Genomic DNA, 20,230 nt, shown 5'->3' with positions numbered 1-20,230 from the left:
GCAGTCAAGGAACTTTCGACTGGTCTCCAAATAAGCCTACCAAAAACAAAATCCATGCGAACAGATGGGATGGATGAAACCCCTGTTGCCCTAAATGGTAATCAGATAGAGGACGTCCAGTCGTTCAAATATATCGGATTGATGGCAAACCTTGCCAGCAAATCTTCTGAAGAAATCCAGAGCTGCATACCGTCAGACTGGAGTGTCTTCCTTCAACTACGGAAGCATGGAAGCAGATCAAAATATCGCCACGCACAAAGCTCCGAGTGTATGAAGCTATGATTCTCTGTCCTTCTCTATGGATGTGAAACAAGGTCACTTGAAGTAGCCGACGCGTTGAGCTTGAATATATTCAACCACAAATGCCTGCGCTATGTCCTGGGTATCCGCCTCTCAGATAGAATCTCGAATGAAGAAGTAAGGAGAAGATGTTGGGATCGCCCATTTGTCTCTGACATTGTTAAGCACAGGAGACTGAGATGGTTTGGCCACACAATGCACAGACCAGATGACCATATAAGAAAAATATGTCTCAAATGTCTACCACTACCGGCATGGAAGAAGAGGGCAGGAGGCTTAAAAAAGACGTGGCTAGCAATAGTTAAGTCTGATTTGGAGTCATTCGGAGGATTCTGAAAATACGGCCGTCGCTGGGATCGCCAGTGGCTTGAAATGGTGGAGCCTTCCACTCTCAAGCGAAACCTATGGAAGGAGACATATCGTCATCTGCTGGGCACCACGATGAGTCTGGATACGGCTTGAACGTGCAACAAGTACAAGTAAGCACAAGGTTGTTATTATACTGCTGTCATAGAAAGAAAAGAGTTTCACAGAAAAGCTGTCTTGCGGCTCAATTTTATTTATAGCCGCTAGCGAATGTTTCTGTTTTATATTCTATACTTTCAGCTATGATTTTTTGTCTAACAGCTTGTCGCCAGTTTCTACCGAGTATAACTCAAGCGAATTTATTTCAATCGGCCTTGTCTTCTCACTTTTTTAGTTCTCGAAAACGTCATTTTTTCTCCGGGCTACTTCTAAATGTTCAGAAAACGACAAGATAGAGAAGTTGTTAAATGATTTTAACCTCTTTACCAACCAGTTGACTGAGTGGTTAAGGAGATTGACGTATTTTGTTGAACTTTAAAATCATGTAGGTCAAAATAGATATTTCGTTGCTACAGCCGTTTGGACCTTGTCGCGCCCAAAGATCCTTAATAGCTACCAAATATCAACGACTCGCATCTTTTTAGCATAACTTATGAAAATGCCGAAGTGAAAATGAATCTCTATGATTGGTTCTTTACTTTTCGAATAAGATAGGTAGCGGTATTGATAATCGATATAAAAATTCGCTCTGTTGACATTCTAATGACGATTTTTTATGCTATATCTTCAAATTGAACTAGTACTAAACTTAATTTATTGGTAGCGTTAATGACAAAGATGGAAATACTTGCAGAACTCATGCAGGTAACAGACCGCGAGGTAGCGGAAGAAAGAAGGACGAATTTCACAGATATCTCGGCAATTTTTTCACAGGCTTTGACAATTCATAGTGGCAACCCTGTATATTGGCTAGTTTTCTAGAGGGACACTAAAAGTGTCCATTTTTGGCTGATTTAGACACTTTTGTCCTTAAAGGTTTTGGTAACCATGACCCTAATGGTCTGCAGAAATTCAAATGTAGGCTAGAATTGACATTTTTTCCTAGATAGAAATATATCATGTCTGGGAGATAAACCAGAGCATTAGACTTAAAATACCTTTGAGAATGTTGGAAAGGTAGAACTGAAAAAATGGTTACCCTGTTTGAAGTTTAGTTTTATGTTGTGGGTTTTGTGAATAACTGCTTAATTAGGGTAAAAAACCAGTATCCAATTGAGTGAAATGGTGTAAAATTAAAACGCTCACATCTTGTTACCAAAGAGGAATTGAGAAGGATTGGGTACATTAATGAATAGCTAAAAGTCTAAGCTATGCATCAATATGGTTATTATTCAGATTATTTTCAGATCAACCACTTGAAACTATTAGTTTATTGACTTACCTGCAGGGACCTCTTTTTGGAAATACCAATTATCCTGTTTTGATGTATATATCCTTTTATTGTTTCGGTTTTATTCATATATTGACAGAAAGCTGATTTTCTTCTGATTCTAGAAATGTAACTTTTATTGCTTGATATTCATTCTATAAATCACAAATATTAGCCTAAATAAAATTTTCTTTTCAATTGCTTTTCATAACAGAGACCACATTTTTAATTTATGCTGACAAATTATTGGTGAAAATTTGACCAAGAAGGCAGGGTTCTTGTTACTGTCCTCGCATTGCATCAAGCTGTAGCAAAAAGGGGTGGTCCAAAAACCCATTGCTATTTTTCCGGAATGCCAAAGAAAAGTGGTCTTTCCCAAAAAGAGGTCTTTTACCCTAGCCCTTTAAAGAAGGTAGGCTAATATTCTCTTGTAGCACAGAAACTGGTAACAGTTTTGTGTGTATGTATTGCGGGATCTTCTAAACTATGCACTATATTAGGGTAATATACCAGTACTTACTTGGACAGCTAATTTTTGCTTCAACGGTCTAATTGCCATATAGGCTACTATCTATTAGGCCTGGGCAGTAGCCTAAAGGTTAAGAATAGCTGCTCTTCAGAAGGAGATATTCTAAAACAAAGCAAGACACATTTTGGGATCACTCATTTTTGTAGGCCCTAGTCTTGTTTAGCCTAGCCTATGGTTTGGACAATTCACCCCTATCCTCCCTCTAATGATCTTAAATAGTCCCAAGACTACATAAAAAATGGTAATTATTTTACAGTTCATATTATTGACTTATGAAGAAAGTGAACATACCACTCAATGCCTTTTTTATGCTCTTTATGAATAGCCTAGGCTATAATAATAATTTTTGTCTCAAATGAATTTTACCCCCACCCCTATATATACCAATTCAGGGTCTATATTTGCACATCAGGGGTAGAGAGTGGGGGTAAAGTTTAAACTTACATCTCATTTGCATCAGAAATAAACTTTACCCCCACTCCCTTAATGTGCAAATATATAGGTTACCCTCAGTTGGTGTATATAGAGGTGGGGATGAAATTTATTTGCAACAAAAATGATTATTATATTTGGAAAGAACATAAAAAAGGCATCAAGTGGCATGTTTACTTTATTTGTAAGTCAATAATATGAACTGCAAAATATTCACCAAAAAAAAAAACTACTCAAAAAATGATTGAATTCTTACTTTATGATATGCAGCAAACATACACAAATCATATTTCCCTGTTTGCTTGTTTTTTTTTAGTGTTCTAACTGGTAAAATTGGGTATTTTATTAATTTTAGGATAATTTTATGGACCCCTGTAAAATTTTTATTTCTACCTATTTTATATAATTTATGTATTTTACCTATTTTACTGGTATTTTATGTATTTTACTCATATTTTGTATATGTTACTAATATCTTACAGATTTTATCAATTTGTTTCACAATGCCTTATAATTTTCACAGCATAAACATGCAAAGAAGCTGGCAGAAACAGGTTTGGTTATTATTTTGTTTTGTGTTTAGCTCTATTAACTGGTTTAAAAGGATGTCAGCCTGACATAAATCTTTTGTTATCAGAATGATAAAGTATATTATAGTACAGGTAACTACAGTTTTAAAATAATGAAATATTAGCTGAAATAAAATTATGCTAGGCTAGTTTTGTGAGCTGTTAAAGACAGAAAGGGCTACAAGCAAGATTGACATATGACAAACAAGGAAAAAAAATAATAAATTAAAAATGAGGAAAAATAAGTGTAATGTCAGCCAGTGGACAGAAAAGAAACAAAAATGACAGGAGATATCAGGAACTTCTTCTCAGTTCAAAAAAAAGTAGGAAAATTAGCCCATTTGAAGTAACTTTTTACTAGCAGAACAAAGACTAAAAAAACAAGCCAGAATAAATGAAAAACTATTCAACAATTAGATTTGGCAAAGAATTCTCTGCATAGCGATTGACTTAGCTTGTCTACTGACCTAATTTCCATTCAAAGTGTGGTCAGGTGATCTGAATTTGAATTGAAGAAAATATTATATGAATCCTTTGATTTTAAGTGATTGTAAATTGGGTTTATAGGAGTATCTTCATTATCTCTATTTATAGCAAGGTCTCTATTTATGGATTTAGTGCCTTCCTAAAAGAATTTGGGAAGCTATTTGCTTTATATATGGGAAGCCTTGGATTTGCTTTAGTTGCCTCATGAAACAGAACTAAATGATCTGGATTTTCAATGATATGGAAAATCCAAATGTGCCAAAGCAGATTCAATATCCTCATTTTTATTTTAAACTTCATATCTTAGTTAAATCTTGTGTTCATGCCATTGTTTCTCTGGGAGCCAGCTTTTATCCTCTTTGGAAAAACCCCCTGTGGAGAACTACCCCTTTTCCACGGAAAATCAATCCCATTTTCTCCTGGATAATTCCAGATCTTCATTAGAAGGGAAATTGAAATTTCTACTACCTTGTTGAAGTCAGAGGCAATTCTATAACATTGCCTATAGTAAAGACCCAGAATAGTTCAATGTATTAATATCTGTTCACTTATTTTCTCCAAGATACATTTCCTGTGGAAGGGGTGGTCTAATAATCTTCAGAGGCAGCTCAGTCAATTGGAAATCGAAAGCTCCAGAGCCCTTTTAAAAGTTTGGATAAACCTTGGAGGGGGCTCAGTCAATTGGAAATTAAAAGTTTGAGCACCCTTTTCTATGATTTAGCCTTGTTTTCAACCAATTGCTATTGAATAAGTTGTTACTGGCTACAGTGTCTTTAAGGAATTGTTATTCTAGTACAATGGTCCTTGTGTTTCAGCAGTTGTTTTGAAAGAATCTTCAGATAAATGACAAATTAGTTCTAAGGAAGAGATGATAGGAAGAAGGTGGAGGCAGAACTTCATATATAATCCTCAGGGCTGTATCCAGAATTTTTTTTTTTTTTGTTTTGGAGGGGGGAACATGCACTGCCATCTAAATTTGGAGGACAGGAACTAGATTTGCCAGTAGATCCTGTTGAAGACAGTCTTAATGACTGTGAAAAAGTGACTAAATGTTCTGCTATTATGATCCAGTGCTTAGTTAATCTAAGTGATAAAAACCACTTTTTTGCTTGTATTCAGTGCTTTTATAAATAAATGAAAAACAACATGGATACAATATGAGAAATATGGCTGAATACAGCTATCTAAATGTGCAAGGCTGTTAAGGTAACAATTCTTAGGTTTAAATATAGAAACAAAATTGCTATTATGATTTTACTTCCAAATAGTGTTCTTTTTTGTTTTACAAAATGGATGTCCAAAATCAGGCACTGTCCAAGTGCTAAGGTATTACCCTAGGCACAAGCTTACTAAAGCAATAAACTAGACTGTTATTTAAATTGATGAAACTCTATATGAAGGGGTATAACCTTTTTTAAGCCCAGGAAAATCAGAATTGTTAAAAATTTTCATTAAAAGCTGAAAGTGGGGCTTAAAAAGAAATGCTTAACTGGTTTTGTAGCTACCGGGCAATTCTAAAACACCAATTTTAATTAACAAGTTTTTATTTTATGGTGATTCTACAAAACTAATCTATTTGAACGATTTTTGTCAATTATCATGTTAGCACTTTTTTTTTACATAGACTAGGGCTAATCTATTTGAGACCATAGGAGGGGGTGGGGGCTTAGGGATGAATTGCCAAACATAAACACAAACTATAAAAATTAGCCATCTAAGATTGTGTTTTTTTTTGTTCTAGCATGTTTCCTTCTAAAGAGCTGCTATTCATTTGGCAGCCTAGGCTAAACCTGTTTTTTTTTTTTTTTGCAACATGTCACTGAAACATCAGGCCTTGTTTAAAATATAGTTTTTATATCTAATTACCTTTTAGCTAAATTTTTTGCTTTAGATCCATAGTCGAAGAACTATAGATAAGGTAATAAGTTACCTTATGGGGCCCCATTAAGGGCTTAAAATGGAATTTTTCCCAGAAGTAACAAGTGAATTTGGAAAGAGTATAAAAAAAGGCATCAAATGCTGTATTCACTTTCTTCCTAGCTAAATTATGTAAATATCTATAAATTTACTTATTTATTTGCAAGGGAGACAATTAGTATATTTAGAAAGTGGTGTGTTCACATTCAACCTAGCTAAGTATGGTAATAGAAAAAACTCCAAGTATATTCCCCCTTCAACAATGTTTCCAATATGATGATTAGTGCCATGATAATTACATCTTAGCACTCTCCCCCATAGTAGGGCCAGAAATATCCCCAGGCCATGTACACAATTTGGGGTAAAATTCTAGAAAATGGGCTTTTGGTAATTTCGTTGTCACAGGGGCTTGTTTCACTCTTGTCACCTTTCTTGTAGTTGGATTCAGTTAAAGTTTTCCTTAAATCACTAGGTACTTTCCCTTTAAAAAAGACCACATATCTTATGTCCTTCAGTTATTTCATTCTAACTTTCCAACCAGCATATTTCAAAAACCTATTTACCATGCTATCAGCAGCTGATGCCTCATTATTTTTCAATCTTTTTAGTACTGTCTCTGACTCCCTCTGTGCAATATGACTGTCCCTTCTCTTCCCAACAGTTGAAATTTTTTTTAGAAAATTATCAATCTTAAATTACAAATGGATGAGGATGAAAAGAGAATATGAGATTGAACACAAAGATCAACCAAGTGGATAGCTTTGTTTATCTTGGTAGCTTTAATAGTCAAAATGGTAGATGCATTAGAGATGTAAAAAGTAAAATAGCCATGACAGGGTATTGTTTTGGGATTTGAAAATGTTCAGAAAAATAGGTTACTTTGAAAACTTGTGGAGCATATCACAAGTCATGGCAATACAAGTAAGACTGCCCATCTCATTCAATTACCTACTGATGCCAACATCATAAGAGTGTCTTGTTGGGAGATTGGTGCTGCTTCTCATACCCAGCCATCTTTCATTTTCTATTTGAAATTGCTGTTGCGTGGTGGCGTCAGCTTTAAACTACTGAAGAATGGTCATTACATGCCATACCTGTCTTATGGTCACTGTTAAAGAGTTGGTTTAAATTACATCTCTACAGCTCACCTCTCTTACAGCATGTCACTGGGCCCTAACACAGTGACAAAATTGAATTATCCACAACACAGGGCACAACAGATCCAGTATGGACCTTAATTTTACTCTGAAGTATAAATTAAGGTAATAATTTTGCAGAGGGATTTTTAAAGATGACTTTGGTGCTCATCTGAATGACTATATGTTAAGCAATAAGGTGTACAAAAAATATTGTGTGATCCCACTTTCTAGGACTGTAAATAATTAGGTAAGTCAGGATTGTTTGATTTCCATCTATGGTGCATTGTGCTTTTTTGAAATCCACATTGGTCATAATGAAAAGCATACATCTTCAAATGGTGTGGTGATGTTTTGGCTTAGTTTAGTTTTTTTTAGTGTGGTGTGGTAATTATATAGGCATTAGCTTGATATCTGGAGGAAGCAAATTGCTTAATATGATGATACTTTTTAGACTTAGAGATCCTGTAGATAAACTTTTAAGGGAAGAACAGTGTGATTTTAGGAAGTCGAGAGGATGTATTGACCAAATTTTCACTCTTAGATTAGTAACTGTGCTGTAGGATTATGAACAGGGATTGGATCCACCAAGTAGAAGGGCTTTAGTTAAGATTTTATCTTTAGGGTTTACCAGATAAATACATTAAAGTGATTAGTGCTATCTGTTATATACAGGAACAATATTGCTGCTGTTAAGGTAGGAACTGAGGTTAGTAGCTGATTTTGTATTGAATCAGGAGTTAAGCAGGGTTGAGGTCTATTCCCAATTATATAGATCATTTTGATGGACTTTGTCATAAGGAAGATAGCAAAAGTTTTGGGCTTTTGGAATGGAGAGCATGGAATCAAATAGGAACACAATTCTCTCATAGGCTGTGATTATGCTGATGATTTGAATGTCCTAAATGAAAATGCTAGCAAAACGAGTAATTTTTTGGAGGTTTTGGGAGTTTGAGGTGCAAAATAGGTTTGAAAATTAATGTTAAGAAGACTAAGTCACTTAGAATAGGAATAAATGAATGTGTAGAGGTGATGTTAGGTAACAAGAAGACTTAATGAGGTGGATGGCTTTGCTTAGTTGGGTATTATTGTTAGTAAAGATGGTGGATGCAGTGAAGATACTAAAAGTGGAATAGCCAAGGCCTAGGGTTTAATTTTTCAAAATTGAAAAAAGCTTGGAAGAATAGGAAGATAATTCTAGAAATCAAGAGTATATTATTGGAAACTACAGTGATGACAGTGGTAAGTATGGTTCCGAAATATTGGCTTCAGAAGACAAAGGAGGGTTTGTAAGGTGTTTTCCAGAGGATTGTTTTGGGTACCTGTTTCACTGACTGTATTTCAAACAGAAAGCTGTACAAGAAATATGGTTCTATCTCACTTTCTAGGGCTATAATGAGAGAAAAATTGGGATGGCCATAGCACTTTTTTTTGCAGATTGTCCTTTCCAATCATCCAACTAGGGCTAAACAAAAAGCAGATCATCCCTGAATGGGGTGGGAACAGGTTATGAGAAAGGATTTAAAGGAAATTGGAACTTGTTAGGAGGGTATAAGGAGGAAAGCTTTGAATAGATAAGGATGGAGGTAGAGCTTGTGCAGCTGTGTTGGCCTCAGGTTGCTTTTTATATATATATATATATATATATATATATATATATATAGTATATACATATATGTATATAGTACCAGGCCCTGGCACGTGGCAGGCTTCTATATATGGATTCTCATTGTTGCTTGTCTTCTAACTGAGAGACAATTTGTTGTCTTTTCATGATGTGCTTTTCAAAGATATTTGATTATTGTAACAAGTTTGATTTCTAATAGTTATATCTACTAAAATTCAAACTTTTGGTTTTATTTTTTAAGGATTTTGAATTGTTGTAATCTCTTGTCTAAACAAATATTTTTGCAATTTACCAGTTTTTTGTTCTTTACGGAATTTAATGTTTTTTAAAGTTATGTCTTTTAAAAGATTTCTGATCAATAAAGCAAGTACAATTTCTAACAACAACGTCTAATAAGCTTCAAACTGTTTGTTTTATTTTTAAGGTTTTTGAATTGTTGTAATCCCTTGTTAAAATATACACAAACATTTTTGCAATTACCAGTTTTCTCTTTACTCAATTAAATGTCTTTTCATACTGTGATCTATTCAAAGATATTTGATTATTACAGCATGTCTGATTTGTAACAACAATTTCTACTAAGCTTCAAACTTTTGGTTTTATTTTTCGAGGTTTTTGCGTTGTTGCAATTACTTGTTAAACTATATACAAATATTTTTGCAATTGCCAGTTTTTTTGCTCTTTACGCAATTAAATTTCTTTTCATACTGAGGTCTATTCAAAGATATTTGATTATTATAGCAAGTCTGATTTCTAACAGCTATTTCTACTAAGCTTCAAACTTTTGGTTTTATTTTTCAAGGTTTTTGAATTGTTGTAATCCTTTGTTAAAATGTATATAAATATTTTCGCAATTACTAGTTTTCTGATCTTTACGCAATTAAATGTCTTTTCATACTGAAGTCTATCCAAAGACATTTGATCATTACAGCAAGTCTGATTCTTAAAAGTAACACCCGATTAATTTCGAACTTTCAGTTACAGATTTTAAGGTTTTTGAATTGTTTTAAGCACTTGTCAAAATATATACAAATATTTTTGTAACTACCAGTTTTCTGATCTTTACGCAATTAAATATTTTTTCATACTAAAGTCTGTTCAAAGATATTTGATTCTTACAGCAAGTTCAATTTCTAACAACTTTTTACTAAGCTTCCAGCTTTTGGTTTTATTGTTTAAGGTTTTTGAATTGTTTTAATCCCAAGTTAAAATTTATACAAATATTTTTGCAATTACCCGTTTTCTAATCTTTCCACAATTAAATGTCTTATCATACTGAAGTCAATCCAAAGACTTTTGATCATTGCAGTAATTCTGATTCTTAAAAATAACACTCGATTAACTTCAAACTTTCAATAACATATTTGAAGGTTTTTGAGTTGCTTTGAGCCCTTGGCTAAATATACAAAAATATTGTTGCAACTACCAGTTTTCTGATCTTTATGCAATTAAATGTTTTTTCATACTAAAGTCTATTCAAAGATATTTGATTATTACAGCAAGTCCGATTTCTTACAACGATTTCTACTAAGCTTCAAACTTTTGGTTTTCTTTTTTAAGGTTTTTGAATTGTTGTAATCCCATGTTAAAATATACACAAATATTGTTGCAACTACAAGTTTTCTGATCTTTATGCAATTAAATCTTTTTTCATATTAAAGTTTATTCAAAGATGTTTGGTTATTACAGCAAGTCCGATTTCTTACAACGATTTCTGCTAATCTTGAAACTTTTGGTTTTCTTTTTTAAGGTTTTTGAATTGTTATAATTCCTTGTTAAAATATATACAAATATGTTTGCAATTACCACTTTGTTGTTCTTTAGGCAATTTAATGTCTTTTCATGCTGAATCTATTCCAAAATATTTGATTAGCCTATTACAGCAAGTCCGATTTCTAACAACAATTTCTACTAAACTTCAAACTTTTGGTTTTCTTTTTTAAGGTTTTGAGGTTTTTGTAATCACTTGTTAAAATATATACACATATTTTTAAAATCACCATTTTTTTGCTCTTTAAGCAATTTAATGTACTTCTCCGCACCTGAAAATCTTCAATTTTTCTTCAAATTATGATAAGTGTGACAACGTCATTGCAATACTGATTTATATAAAAATGATACCACTCACATAAATAGTTTTTTTTTCCAAAGGTAAGGCTCTTAACGAATTTTCTCAAACTTCCGACCTATCTAAATCGTTTTTTTTTGCCAGAATATACCAGTATGCCAATTTTCCCGAAAACAACGATTTCTACTAAGCTTCAAACTTTCGGTTTTCTTTTTTAAGGTTTTGGACTTGATTTAATCCCTTGTCAAAATATACACAAAGTATTTTTGCAATTACCACTTTTTTGCTCTTTACGCGATTTAATATCTTTTCATACTGTCTCTTTTCAAAGATATTTGATTATTAAGCAAGTCCAATTTCTAACAACAAATTCTGTTAATCTTCAAACTTCTGTTTTTATAATTTAATGTTTATAAGTTGTTGTTCCCTTGTTAAAATATATACAAGTATTTTGCAATTACCAGTTTTTTGTTCTTTAGGCAATTTAGTGTCTTATCATAGTGCAGTATATTCAAATATATTTGATTATTACAGTTTTTTTTTTTTCAAAATTAAGGCTCTTAGCGAATTTTCTTAAACTTCTGACCTTTCTAGATAGTTTTTATTATGCGATTAAATAAAAAACAAAACAAGTTTTTTCAACTGAAAGTAAGGAACAACATTAAAAGTTAAAACGAACAGACATTATAACGTATATGAGGGGGTTCGCCCCCTAGTCAATACATCGCTCTTTACGCTAAACTTTGAATTTTGTTCGAATCACAAATCCCTGAATCACAAAGGCCGTTTAGCCTACTTAGAATAGATAGATCTTTTGAAACTACTGAAAAAACTTTAGCGTAAAGAGCGAGGTATTGATTAGGGGGCGAACCCCCTCATATACGTAATAATTTCTGTTCGTTTTAAGTTGTAATGTTGCTCCTTGCTTTCAGTTTAAAAAACTTGTTTTTTTTCTGATCGTTTTTTAAATAATGCTGGAAAATCCGGCACCCCCTTCATAGAAATGTCCCTTCCCCCAAGGAAACATCCGCCATGAAACGATCCTCCCACATAGCCCCCTCCTTCGACCCCCTCTACCCTCCACCAGAAAAATCCCTCCTAAAAGCGTCTGCATACTTCCCAATAACCAATACTATATGTAAACAGTGGGCAAAGTTCATAACTTGCAGCCCTTCCCCCGGGAACTGTGGGGAATTAAGTCATCCTCAAAGATATATTTATTAGATTTTCGAGTATGCTGAACAAAATGGCTATCTCAAAATTTTGATTGGGTGACTTCAGGAAAAAAATGAGCGTGAGAGGGGGCAAGTTGCCCTCCAATTTTTCGGGCACTTAAAAAGGGCACTAGAACTTTAAATTTCCGTTCGAATGAGCCCTCTCACGATATTCTAGGACTACCGTATCGATACGATTACCCGTGAAAAAAAAACATCAAATAAACACGCATCCGTGTTTCTAAGTAAAGTTCATTCTGTACTCTATTTTTTGGGTGTTCATTCTGTTCTTAAGCTAAAGGATTTGAAAAAGATTAAAGTTACGTACAGCAAATTTTGCAAATTTCTTCTTTCTCTGCCGCCATGGACTAGAAATAGGTATCTAGTTAAAAAATTCTATGTTAGGGATGTAACTAAAAAAATCGGCTACCTACACAAAAAGCTTTCTGCAGATGCATTTTGTAAAATTGGCCCTAACCATGGTCTTTTTCATTTTTTTTCTTAGTAAAAATTAATCTCTAGTGTTTTGTTGATGTTCTTTTTTTTATTCTGTTTATACTCCACTTGTACTACCTGTTCTATTGTAGTTGCGGGTAATAAATAATTTAATTGAATTTTAATTGATCTTTCTTCTGGCAAAAAATACAAAATGTTCACATTTTTGCATATAGGAGCTTGAAACATCTACAGTAAGGTTTTCTGTGACGCTGAATCTGATGGTTTGATTTTCATTAAGGTTTTATCACATTTAGGGGATGTTTCCCCCTTTTTTCAAAAATAAGGTAATTTTTTCAGGTTCGTAACTTTTGACGGGTAAGATTAAACTTGATGAAACTTATATATTTGAAATGAGCATAAAAATCAGTATCTTTTGATGTATCTACTGGTATCAATATGAGTTGTATCTACTGGTATCAATTAGAGTTTCGGTTAATATTGAGCCGGGTCGCTCCTTACTTACAGTTCGTTATCACGAACTGTTTGAGAATAAACCAGGATACCCCTTTTCCCGAAAAAAATATGGAGCCGTTTTCGAGAAATGATATATATATATATATATATATATATATATATATATATATATATATATATATATATATATATATATATATATATATATATATATATATATATATATATATATATATTTGCTTTTACATGTTATATATATGTGTGCTTTTATATATATATGTGCTTTTACATGTTCCTTAAATACCTACTCTCTTGAACAAGCAACATTTGTTTATTGTATAAATTTTTTTTTCTCGAAAATTACTCCATGTTTTTTTGGGGGAGGGGGGGGGGGTAATTGGCGTCCTGGCAATTTCTGGCCTGAAAAAATGATCTGAATAAATCACGAGCTTGAGAAAATTCGTTTCGGGCGTTAATTTTGGAAAAAAAAATCCATTTGAGTGATGTCATATTGCAAGCACATTTCAAGAGTATACATTATATTATTTTCGCCCCAGGGGTGGTTGTATCTTTTTTGCGTAGCATCTATGATGCATGCCAATTACACAAGATGACAAACTGCTTTGCAGAAAATTACAATTGGATAAGGAACTTTTATTTTTTTCTCTGTAAAGGATAGAAGGAGGAATTAATATTTAGTACCTATGACATATGCAAAATTACACAAGATGACAAATGACTCTGAAAAGCTAAAGAAAAAGACATGGAAAAAGAAATAGCAACAAATCACATTGAATGGCAAACAAAATATGATTTAAAACTATAGAATAACATGATAATTATGCTATTGCAGAGTTTATATATTTCAGAAAAATACAATTGAATAAGGAAAGTGTTAAGCAGGAAGGGTGAATTGAATTCATGACAGAATTTCTTAATTCGGCTGAAATTCCTGATTTGCCACCCTATTACTTGAAACTAAAGAAGAAAACAATGATTATGCCAATTTTAGACATTTCAGAGGGCATAGGCATTGGAACACATGTTTTGGAATGAATCTAAACAGCTAAAGTAAAAGGCAAGGGAAAAAGTCTGGGTAATGATGCATGAAAATGAAGCATAAGCGAGATTTGCGGCTAGAAGACATTTAACAACCAGTACCATAACGACTGTATCGAATCGTAAATGGAATCTGTGGACAGAAAAGAAGCAACAGTGATAATCACAAAGAGTGCCAGAAAAAAACAAAATTCTATAAAATGGATAATTCTTTGATGCTTTAACAGTAAAGAGGAATTAAATTCACGCCAGACTTTCAAACTCAATTGTTATTGCTGATTTGCAATAAAATTCAAAACAAACTCAAAACAAAAGAATAACGTGTATATATATATATATATAAACTCCCTTTAAACGAACAATTGTGTATTTGTTTAAAACATCTTTTTCCTAGGATTATATGCCTTTTTAGTATTTCTCCCAGGTTGGTTGCATCAAACCTAACCTGAAGCCATGACATCAAGTAGAAGTTCACATTATCTGCAGTTAGAAGACAAGCGACAACGAGAATCAGAATATACAAGCCTGCTGTATGCTCAGTGCTGGGACCTGGCCTCAAAATTGGCTGCATAGTTTTTTTTCTTTTTTCTTAAGTGGCATATTGACACTTCTGGCCACAAAAACGATCTAAATAGGTCACAACTTTAAGGAAGGATTCGTGTTTTTCCCAGGGTGGTATTATCTTTGATTTGACTACAGAAAACCTGAGATTGAAGTTCTCAATATTGATGGCAAGAAAAATGATATTTCAAAAATAATTATTTGGCTGTGTTCATAAGGGTTTTATTCATTTTCATTAGAATACACTTATGGAAAACAAAAAAAAACTACTTATTTCAAGAAGTTTTGGTTATTTGAATTTAGACACTAATTAGAGCTTTTTCCCCTAGTAGCTCATTACAGCTTTAGCTGCCCAGATTCTTCTTCTCTTCCACAACAGGGCGAGCTGCTTCTAAAACATTATTCGCCATCTGTAAGCATAATTAGGGAGAAAAGAGAGGTTCCTTCCAAAAGTAAGCAAGAATCCCCCTCCCCCCTTGGAACTTCTGGGTCATTTTTATGATGACCTAAAATTTGAATATTTTAGTTAACAAAAAGTTGTGCAAATGGTGCTGAACTTTTACTGCTTTAGCATATGCTATAGTGAATTGAACAACTTGGATTTGGTACAATGAAAATGATTGTTGGAATGTATACAGAAAAATTATGGCTACCGAAGTTTCTCCGAAACATTCCCATAATGCTTAGTGACATGATAATGACTAAGTAGCTTTAATAATACACTTTTTTTAGACTTAATATGGTGTTGATGTCATCAGTTTTTTCAAGAAGGCTACTAAGTAGAAGTTTGCCAAAGAAAGTGAAGATAGTTGAGGTTGGGCCACGTGATGGGCTTCAAAACGAAAAGGGTCTTGTTCCAACAGAGGCAAAGATCAACTTCATAAACTTACTATCAGAAACAGGGTTGGAAGTTGTTGAGGTGACAAGCTTTGTTTCACCAAAATGGGTCCCCCAAATGGGAGACAATGCAACAGTTTTTAAAGGGATTGCGAAATATCCTAATGTTTCTTATCCAGTGTTAGTACCAAATATGAAAGGTTTGCACTCAGCAATTGAAGCAGGTGTAAATGAAATTGCTATTTTTGGCGCAGCCTCTGAAACATTTTCGTTGAAAAATATAAATGCGTCTATAGAAGAGAGTCTAAAACGTTTTATTGAAGTAACTCAAGTTGCGAAAGAGAATAATATCAAAATCCGGGGCTACGTCAGCTGTGTTGTTGGCTGCCCGTATGAAGGCGATGTAAAACCAGAGACTGTACTGACTGTTACTGAGAAACTATTAGCTATGGGATGCTATGAAGTATCTCTAGGTGATACTATTGGAGTTGGGACACCGGGAAGTATAAGGAAAATGCTATCAACAGTACTTGAAAAAGTTAGACCTGAGCAGCTTGCCATTCATTGCCATGACACATATGGACAGGCTCTAGCAAATATTTTGGCTGCCATTGAGATGGGAATTACTACTGTAGATTCGTCTGTTGGTGGTCTGGGAGGATGTCCATATGCCAAAGGAGCTTCAGGTAGGGCTTGATGTTTTTGCTATATCTAAGTTCTAGTGTATTGCTGTGAGTATCTAGCAAGAACAAGTATGTAGACGAGAACGATGGATCAGTTGTTGTTTTTTTTTTTTACTAGAAGTTCCGCTTGAACCAGTTCTTCCACTATCCCGAATTTTTCAAGTTTCTTTTCATATCCCAAAAACGAAATCGGGTTTTCTGGAATATCCTCCAAAATAGACGATCATAAATAGTGAATGTGTATTTACGAGCGTGGATTTGTATTTCGTATTAAGTTGAAACACAAATCATTAACTATTGTTAATGTCAATTTTTGTGGAGATTTTGGAGAGCCCAAGTCTCTTTCAGAAAACATCTGGGAAAGTGGAAGCATTGATTTGAACTGCTTGAAAATCAAAATAGATTAACTTTTGGAAAAAAACATGCGTCTTAGCTTTAAAATATCACAAGAGAAAAATCATCACGCCTTCTGGTACGTTCCTGAATTTAAGTTCCTTTTTTCAACTAAAATTTGCTGGACACGCTAGTATGCTGGATACACATGATACGTTTTTTTTTAAATATCAGTCATGAACCTTGGCTTCCAAATTAGAATTTCTTTTGTTTTGTCTTAGTGTCAGACTCTTTCTCTGAAAGGATCATTTTGGTCTTATGAAATACATTTCTTGACTACTGTTTAATTATAAGATTAGTTAGCATGATTAAAAGAGGTAGTGATATTATAATTCTTTGTGGATATTTCATTTAGTTTTTAGTTAGACTTGTTGTTCATTTATATCCCTGTTCGTTTTTAGTTTCCTTTATTCATGCACATTAATTTATGTTCTTTTTAAGTTTAACTCATTATTATTCAAGTTTGTTTTATTCTATGACTTTATGTCTGCTCGTTTTAGGTTTTGATATCACTCTTTATTTTCTTGGGGAGAATGCTTTTTAAATTAATTCGGTTGAAGAGTGATGTTTGATTGTTTCTATCATCTCAATTTTGTTACACTTTACACTATAGTTGTGATGGCAAAACAATATGGGTATCGAAATTGAATTAGAAAGCTTACTAAACTGGTAATGCTCAGCGAAAGATACTGCATACGTTTAAAACTCTTTAAGTTGAAGTATATAAAAAAACAAGCCATTGGAGATGATGTTTTAATGTAGATATTGTCTTAAAATTACCTTAGATTGCAACTTAGATTGAGTTGAGGATTTCTATCCTTGTAATGCTCAGTGAAGACTTCTGCCGCCTGTTATTTACTTAATTTAAAATAAAAACTGCTGCTTTTTTTAATCATTGCAGCATTTTTTTTTCTGTGCTGGTGACTGGTACTGCTTTTTGTTTTACTTAAATTAAAGCTGTTATGGCTACGGATTACATTTGTAGCCACAACAGTAGTAATTTGAGTTCAGTAGCTTTAACTCAAGAATAAAAAAACTTTCGAAGAAATTGAACCAACTTTTTTGTAAGCAAAAACATAATATTAATGTAGTTTGTCGTTAAGATTGCTCTAAAGAACACCAAGGAACAAATAACAATTTTAGCCTCAAAAATATTTTGTTCTTTTATTTCGCCCTTCCTCTCTCTAAAAAAATACTCTCCTCTCATATTAAACGTGGATCTGTTTCTTCTTTTATTTGTGTGATTGTTACAGCTTTACAAAAAATTGCAGTTACTATTGAATTATATTTTTTAGGAAATGTGGCAACTGAGGATGTTGTCTATATGCTAAACGGACTGGGGATTGAAACTGGCGTTGACTTGGGAAAACTAATTAAAGCAGGTGATTTCATATCTGGAGTGTTGAACAGACCCACAAATTCAAAAGTTAGTCGCGCCTTAGCTGCCAGATTATAAACAAATTTTGATTGTTGCTGTTTTAAACTAGGCATAATTAATGAAAAGAGTTCTTAACATTAGTACTGTAGCGCTTAATCTAACTGCCTATGTAAGATTGTAAAATCCTTGTCATCGAGTTTGATAAATTTCCTAAATGCGTTATTTCCTCGATATTAGCAGAAAGACGTAGATCATGAATTGGCATTTATGTAAATCGTTATTTTTTACTGTATTAGCTACTTCCAACGTACCATTTGATGCTTGCGAGAATAGTAAATCTAGACCAGTGACTTCATGTTCAAAAATAGACTTGAGTTTTTTTTGTTTTTTTTTTCAACTTGGATTAGCATACGTAAACTATTTTTTCTGAAAACTATTATTTATGTATTTAATTTATTAACTATTTTGCTGTTTTTGTCTTTATTTTAATATGTTTTATTTGTTTAAGATTTGGTGTATAGTAGCAATTTGCCAAGTTAAGAACTCTTTAGCTAATGTATTTATTTCTGTTATTAATTCGTTTTCTCGTTGAACGTATAAATTTTTGCTTTGGAAACTACGAATAAATTCGTATTATCCTATTAGTTATATCTTAAATAGGTCACCAGGTTTATTTCCAGTGAACTAGTTGAACAGATTCATCCAATACATACCTAAGAATTTGGTTCTGAGGAGAGAGGTAACATTGCAAAAGCTTTTTTAAGTCTTATTTGATTGCCATTAAATAAACTTGAAAAATGAATATTTTTCGGTAATTAATATAAAGAAAGAAAACGATCAAAATGGGGTTTTTAAGGCCAAACGAGAATACTGAAAAAAAAACACATAAAACACATATTTTTAGAGGACAACCGCCTTTTTTTTTCAGCGCGAACAAAATAATATGTTCAAGGAAAATGCCGAAGAAAAACCCAACAAAACAAACGCGGAAAGTCAATGCGAAAAAAAACAACAAAAAATTAAAAGATAAATAAAATTCAATAAAAGTCGAAAAATTATAAGAAATAAAACCAAATACCTAACAACCATAAACCGAGTCAATCGCCAATATTCGCGATTTGCACAAAATCCAAAAACTTAGAACTGCCATCGACGGATACTATTCTTCTCGAAATATTCGTTTTGTGTATTTTTTCAGAATTTTTTTTTTTTGCCTTAAAAACCTCATTTTTGATCGATTTATCAAACCTCATTTTACATTTCAGGAGAGAAAGGAACTCAAACAGATTAATTGTTTGCATAGTCGGCTTTTCCTTGCAAAATTTAAGTCATGGACAATTTTGGCACCCACAACCAAAACACACTCCCCTGCAAAAATAAGTTTTAAGCTCCTGCAGTTTGGCATTAGTATTTTAAATGCACGTATGCGGGGTTGAGGCCTTGGTTACGTTCTCCTTTCCCCCAAAGTATCAAGGCTCATGCGACTGTCCCAATAATTTCTTATTTTTTCTATATAATTTTCTATTTTTGTTCACACCTGCTAGGTTCCATTGAAAACTTTGGTATATTTGATGTTTTGCGCCGGAACAAAGCAAAACTGAGGCATCTTGGGGTCCCCTAGACTTCACCTATGTATAAAACAGAGTTGATAGCCGTATACGAGAATCTAGATCCAAATTATAGAACACACGGTATTTGTTATGATTTTGGATGTCCAAATTCCCTTCCTTGTGTATATAAGACTAATTTAGATAGTAGTTATCATTCCTGAATATGCTAGAAATGGCTATTATCTCTCACTTGCCTTTAGAATGCAATTTTCAGTTTTTGCTCACTATGGGCTGTGATTCGACCTTTATTAGATTGCAGCTACCGCTGCAACCATGATTCTCAGGGTTGTGGTTTGGAAGTTAGTTCTGTTAAAATGGATTCCGATAGACTTCAAGTTTCCGTTTTAGACTTGTTTAATTTTAGAATATCAGTTTTGTTTGTCGGAATTCCAGCTTGGCAAAGTTTTGAACCGGGTGGGGCGGTTGTTGATAAAAGAGCGCCGTCGAGTGTGGAAAACCATGTTGTGACCAAGATGGTCTCAGGATTGCACAAAGCCTCCATTCAACTGGAGGTACTTAAGACTTCTTGCTGTCTGGTTCTAACCCGGCTTAAGCCCCTCGTGTAGAATTGAGAAGATGTGTTAGTCCCTGTCCTGCACTGGTTTTGGGACCATCACTTTTCCTGAGGCCAAAATAATTTCAATGATTTAGAGAATATGAAAATTACAACTTGGAATGTTCACTAGCGTTACGAAAAAACCGTCTGAATCACATTCTTTTCTACAGATGAATTGTTTTATTTTTACATTTTTGTGCAGAAAGGAATTTTCTTTGCCAGAAAATT

At 33.4% G+C, this 20,230-nt stretch overlaps 1 protein-coding gene across 1 annotated transcript; it reads left to right on the top strand.

Annotated features, from left to right (window-relative positions):
* The first annotated feature begins 1,654 nt into the window (after positions 1–1,654).
* Hmgcl (hydroxymethylglutaryl-CoA lyase) lies at positions 1,655–18,461 on the top strand. The gene is made up of 3 exons (XM_089106663.1): positions 1,655–1,782; positions 15,278–16,068; positions 17,754–18,461. The coding sequence occupies exons 1-3, from the start codon at positions 1,772–1,774 to the stop codon at positions 17,912–17,914; spliced, it is 963 nt and encodes a 320-aa protein (XP_088962789.1). The 5' UTR covers positions 1,655–1,771; the 3' UTR covers positions 17,915–18,461.
* The last annotated feature ends 1,769 nt before the right edge of the window (positions 18,462–20,230 follow it).

Source organism: Artemia sp. Qi Xiang Cuo, chromosome 21, assembly GCF_049724085.1.
Source record: "Artemia sp. Qi Xiang Cuo chromosome 21, ASM4972408v1, whole genome shotgun sequence".
NCBI classification, from domain to species: Eukaryota; Metazoa; Arthropoda; class Branchiopoda; order Anostraca; family Artemiidae; genus Artemia; species Artemia sp. Qi Xiang Cuo.
The sequence above is the reverse complement of the archived record's forward strand: the minus strand, read 5'-3'. Positions and strand labels throughout refer to the sequence as shown.